The sequence below is a fragment of the Sinocyclocheilus grahami genome, unplaced genomic scaffold (assembly GCF_001515645.1).
Source record: "Sinocyclocheilus grahami isolate Dianchi unplaced genomic scaffold, SAMN03320097.WGS_v1.1 scaffold1019.1, whole genome shotgun sequence".
Classification (NCBI taxonomy): domain Eukaryota; kingdom Metazoa; phylum Chordata; class Actinopteri; order Cypriniformes; family Cyprinidae; genus Sinocyclocheilus; species Sinocyclocheilus grahami.
The window spans coordinates 204,625-210,492 of NW_015506198.1; the positions used below are offsets into that span (position 1 = coordinate 204,625).

A 5,868-nucleotide genomic window follows, 5' to 3' on the forward strand; every position below is an offset into this window, starting at 1 on the left:
TCTCTCTCTCTCTCTCACACACACACACACACACACACTATCTCTCTCTCTCTCACACACACTATCTCTCTCTCTCTCACACACACACACACACACACACTATCTCTCTCTCTCACGAACACACACTATCTCTCGCTCTCTCTCTTACACACATACACACACACACTCTCTCTGTCTCTCTCACACACACACACACACACATGTATCTAGGTGGGACTGGCCAATGATACTTGATTGAACTATTTACAACTGCGTGCTCAGAGATATTTGGGACGGTCTCCCGTGACTCACCCGTAACCTGCCAGGAAGCCCAGGCTGGGAGGACTGACTTTATCACTGAAGACGTAAAGCTGCAGTCCTGCCTCTCTCTTCTTCTCCAGCTTTGACTCGGATCTCATCTGGGTCTTCCCTGCCGACGGCTGGTCCACAATCCACCACTCCTGAATGTCCTCCGTGCCGTTGTGAGACCTCTCCAAGTCCAGCTGGATGCTCTTATAACCCTCATCTGGCACAGAGGGAGTGATGAGATGTGAGAGTTACAGCTGACGTCAGTATTCATGGAGAAAGTCATCCTGATTCTGCATTACCTGAATAAAGCTGACCGACTGGTTTGGCGTTTGAGTCACTCGGTGCTCGAATAAAGCAGGGAAACACTTGCTCTATGACCCTGTGAATGAGAAATGGACCATAAATATATAAGCATTAATATAAATATGAAATGCATCTTTTATGTGTTAAATTTGTACTTACACAGGTTTATTTCTGGTTCCATTGAGTAACGCTATCAGCTCCTGTCTAGTGTTCATGTCCAGGTAAGTGATGTGTTTGTCCACTGCAAACTCAGCCTTTGCTCCCAGACTGAGATTCCTGCACAAGAGCAAAGTATTATGGGATATATTTGATGTGCATCAGTACTACACTAGCAGAAATTACCATTACAATGGTCTTGGACATGGTACATGGCACTATGGTATTCTTTGATGTACCTTGGTTACACTATGTATAGTACCATTTCAAATGGATAAAAAATCACATTAAATTCACATAAAAGTGACAGTAAAGACATTTTTTAAATATTTATATTTCATATAAACGCTGTTCTTTTGAACTTTCTGTTCATCTGTGAATCCTGAAAAATAAAATGTATCACGCTTTCCACAGAAATATTGTGCAGCACAACTGTGTTCAACATTGATAATAATCAGAAATGTTTCTCGAGCAGCAGATCAGCATATTATACTGATTTCTGAAGATCATGTGACACTGAAGACTGGAGGAATGATGCTGAAAATACAGCTGCGCATCACAGAAATACATTACAGTTTAACAGAGATTCACATAGAACACAGTTATTTGAAATTAGAATAATATTTCACTGTTTTTACTGTATTTTTAATCAAATAAATGCAGCCTCAGTGAGCAGAAGAGACTTATTGACCAAAAATTAATTGAAAAAAACTGAAGTCATATATGTGACCCTGGAGCACAAAACCAGTCATAAGTGTACATTTTTTTCTGAATAAATAAGCTTTCCATTGATGTATGGTTTGTTAGGATCGGACAATATTTGAAAATCTGGAATCTGAGGGTGCAAAAAAATCTAAATATTGAGAAAATCATCTTTAAAGTTGTTCAAATGAAGTTGTTAGCAATGCATATTACTAATCAAACATTAAGTTTTGATATATTTACAGTAGGAGATTTACAAAATATCTTCATGGAACATGATCTTTACTTAATATCCTAATGATTTTTGGCATAAAAGAGAAATGTATAATTGTGACCCATACAATGTATTGTTGGCTATTGCTACAAATATCCCCCAGCGACTCAACACTGCTTTTGTGCTGCAGGGTCACATATAGTATATATATCTAAAAGTGAGGTGGCCAGTGCAGGTGATGTACCTCTGGATGCTCCAGGACATGGTGACAGGGAACTGGTCCTCTTTGCTCAAGACGTCCATCAGGTTCTTTCTGCTGGGAGGACTGATGGTCCAGAGAGAGTTCGAGCTTCCTTCCAGCTCTGCCACAGTCACGTCCTCCGCCGTGTACGCCTCCAAGAACTGCAGTGCACTCTGGGAAAGAGATGGAGCTGCACTTGACACACTGCACAACAACTAAAGAGTGGAGTTTCTCCAAACCATCACACCACAGACCGGCGCTGACGAGTGACTTACAGAATTGTGTCTGTATGAATTCATGAAGCTGATGAAATCTCTGTCAGTGACGTCCTTCAGCTGATTCTGCTGCGCACTCATAGTGAAGATGGGCTAGACAGCACACACATATCTGGTCAAACTCTTATTTCAGTTTCAGTCATGTGCTATTCAAGTTTTTGTGAACAGTGCTGCGTTGATTCCAAAAAATAAGTTACTTCAGTAACAGTTCCTTCTGGACAGAAATATTTCACACCTGGTAGACTTTTTCATGTTTCTTCGTGTAATGCAGGGATTCCCAAAAGTGTTGTCAGCCAAACCCCGCTGACATAAAATATTTACTTGAAATATCTCTGAGGAAGTTCATATTTCAATAATTTAACAACACATTAATGTTACATCTAAAATTACATTTAGGTAAACAAAATATTTCTATTTTTAGTGTTCAAGTGTTAAAACACTTTATTTATATTTTGTGTAATATATGTGTTGTAATGTAATATTTGATGCATTTTATGATGTTGATATGGAAATGCATAAATTATTATATAGTTTTTATTAAGTTTTTGATATTTTAGCACTTCAACTAAATGAAAATGAGAAATGTTGCCTTTGCATTTAGCTAAGTTTAAGGCTTTTTAACATTTTATTTCCGCTAATATGTATTTCATATGGAAGCTTGTTTATGCCACAGAATAAAAAAATAAATAAAACTTTTCACACTCCCACATTTGAGTTTATATGTCAAAAAAGTCAGAATTGCAAGATTTAAAGTGAGAATTGTGAGAAAAAAAGTCAAAATTGTAAGATAAAAATGACATTTTTAATGTTTTATTCCACGGCGAAAACAAAACAAGTCAGAATTCTGTTTATATTTCGCAATTCTGAAACAGTCCAAATTGTGAAAGCAAAGTCTGAATTGAGAGATAAAAAGTTGCAATTACCTTTTTTGCTTTATTTTTTAATTCCGTGGCAGAAATGGGCTTCCATAATTTCAATTCTAAAACGAAATAGTTCCGGTGCTTGACTCTGATTGGCTGAGCCGCGTTCGAAGCTGTTGTGAATGACGCTACAAAGTAACACACACCTTTGTTTACGTCTGTGTGTTGCTCGGCAACCACTTTGTAGCAACCACAACTGTTTCTGAGGAGCTACATTGTTTGGTGGAAGAATACTGTGTTTATTAATATCATTACTCTTTATTTGCTCCGTTTTATTTTGTGAAACCGTATTACGTACACGGAATAGCCGTTTTATAACAGCAATAAGCCCCGTGAAGCCGTGGATGACAGTGAATTTATAACAGCTATTATAAATTCACTGTAAACCATGCCTTCACGGGGCTTTATTAATGACTTTGTTGTTTTACGTCTCGCAGATCCGTCACTATAAGCAGCAGTTTTGCACACACCTGAAAGCCGCCCAGTGTGATGGTGAGAGACACGTCCAGCGGTTTGTTGACCACTCCAGCCACAGATTTGACCAGAGACATGAAGAGCAGAGGAAACCAGACGATACAGATGAGCAGCATCACGATCATCCCCCCCATCCCGTACTTCACCACCTTCTTCTTCTTCTGTCCTCGAGGCTGAGGGTACCTCTGAGAACACACAAACACACCACCGTGAATCCTGCTTCTGAGTGCTGCTCTGACAAACACTGGCTGGACGTCTTCTCACTTTCTCCGACTCCCTCCAGCACTTGAGCACGAAGATGTGAGCGTAGATGTCCTCCACACAGATCCAGCTGGACAGACTGAGCGTGGTGTCGGTCCAAACCCAGTCCATCACCGCCCGCAGCTCCGTCAGGAACGGCACCAACCGGAACCTGAGCACCATTCAGAAAGATGAGACTCGGTCAGGACCCCAGCACTTCTGACAAACCCCAAATGAACTGTGTATATATTACAACATTATGCCTAGTACTGACAAAATGTGCAAATCTAGGCATTCTTTGGCATGAAGTAATAAGAAGCTGGCATTGCAGTGATTTTATGATGGCTAAGTAAACATGATTTGAAGCAGAGTGCTTAAAACCCTCTGAACCGCGGTAAAATCACTGTATGGCCTTAGTTGGCCTACAGCTTTTATGAACAAAAACATCAGCAATATTAAAAAGCTGCACAATAAATCATGTTTTACTCGTGATCATGTTTTCTGAGAATTCTAATGTAACAAATTTAATAAATAAAATGACAATAATCTTGATTACCAAATCTCCTGCTCATCTAGGCTGCATTTATTTGATCATAAATACAGTAAAAACTGTAATATTGTGAAATATTATTCTAATTTAAAACAGCTGTGTTCTGTGTGAATCTCTGTTAAACTTGATCTTCAGAAATCAGTATAATATGCTGTTCTGCTGCTCGAGAAACATTTCAACAATGTTGAGCTGCCCAATATTTTTTGTGGAAACTGATACATTTTATTTTTATCAATTTAATGCATCCTTGATGAATGGAATTATTATACATACTTACTCTAAACTTTGTATATACATTAGCATTGATATATTTGTGGTCATCCACATGAAGATTGACTTTAATATCCTGTAATGCTCTGCGATCACAGGCTGAACACACTGTAATGTGGCGGTGTAATGAGTCCAGCTGTATTTCTTACCCTTGGAAGAGGAAGAGATTGAGGTAGTTATAGCTCTTGGTCAGGAAGTTTCCCAGCACGCGAGTGGGGTAACCGCAGCGGATCTGATAGGCTGACAGACCGAAGTAGATGCACTTCACGAAGTACCAGAGCTGGGCAACTGTGTTCTGACTGAAGCGCCTAAATCAAATCCAATCACATGTTTGATGAGCCTCGAGCTTCTTAAACGGGTTCAATGATGACAGTATTCGTCATTTACCTCTCGGTGACTCCTGGGAGAATGAAGAACATCCAGAAGTGAATCCCGAAGACCAGGATGACCTGGAAGATGACCTTCCCCATCACAGTCTTCCTCAGGTACAGCGCACGGTCCACCACCATCGTCCCAAACTGGATGAGCACCATCACCAGGAAGGCCTCGGGAACCTGATCCTCTGACAGAGAGGAAGTGATGTCAGCCGCAGCAGAGTGTTTCTGTGGAGAAACCGGTTTCACTTCAGTTGTATTGCACTTGGATGGTGTTTAATAATTGTATTTTTTTGTTCCAACGTCAGCATGATTATTGTGAATGATTCATCCATGCATGATTCATTTTTTTTTGTATTTTGAACTAATAACTTTTAATCAAAATGTCACAATTCAAATTTATGAAATTACAGGCTTGTCCACTTTCTTACAATAGACTACAAACTCACACTCGTTTTTTTAATGCAACACCCACATTTATAAAAACTCCGTTACACTTGGATGTTCATCACAACATGGAACAAAATATCTGTCCCTATTTCCGTTTCATGCCAATTTTAACTGCTTTTTCAATCAGGATTTCTTAAGTTAAAGTAAGAATGACTTTACCCAAAAATGAAAGTTTGCTGTAAATGCACCCATCCCAGATGAGGATGAGTTTGTGTCTTCATCAGGTTTAGAGAAATGTAGCACTGCATCAGTGTCTCAGCAATGGATGCTCTGCAGTGAATGCCAAACTCATCTACATCTTGGATGGCCTGAGGTTGAGCACATTATCAGCAAACATTCATTTTTGGGTGAACTATTCCTTTAAGCTCATGTGTTTGAGCAGGTGAAGCTCTACAAACCCCGAAAGCCCAA

At 39.5% G+C, this 5,868-nt stretch overlaps 1 protein-coding gene across 1 annotated transcript in view; it reads right to left on the minus strand.

The window, feature by feature from the left end:
• LOC107565692 (piezo-type mechanosensitive ion channel component 2-like) overlaps positions 1-5,868 on the minus strand; it is a 117,281-nt gene that overhangs the window by 1,698 nt on the left and 109,715 nt on the right. Inside the window, exons 37-46 of the mRNA XM_016250951.1 lie at positions 5,856-5,868; positions 5,021-5,235; positions 4,783-4,941; positions 3,838-3,985; positions 3,570-3,758; positions 2,180-2,272; positions 1,908-2,077; positions 751-867; positions 588-667; positions 292-505 (exon numbers count right to left, since the gene is read on the minus strand). Of these exons, the coding sequence (XP_016106437.1) occupies positions 292-505; positions 588-667; positions 751-867; positions 1,908-2,077; positions 2,180-2,272; positions 3,570-3,758; positions 3,838-3,985; positions 4,783-4,941; positions 5,021-5,235; positions 5,856-5,868 (1,398 nt within the window). The remainder of the gene's footprint in view (positions 1-291; positions 506-587; positions 668-750; positions 868-1,907; positions 2,078-2,179; positions 2,273-3,569; positions 3,759-3,837; positions 3,986-4,782; positions 4,942-5,020; positions 5,236-5,855) is intronic.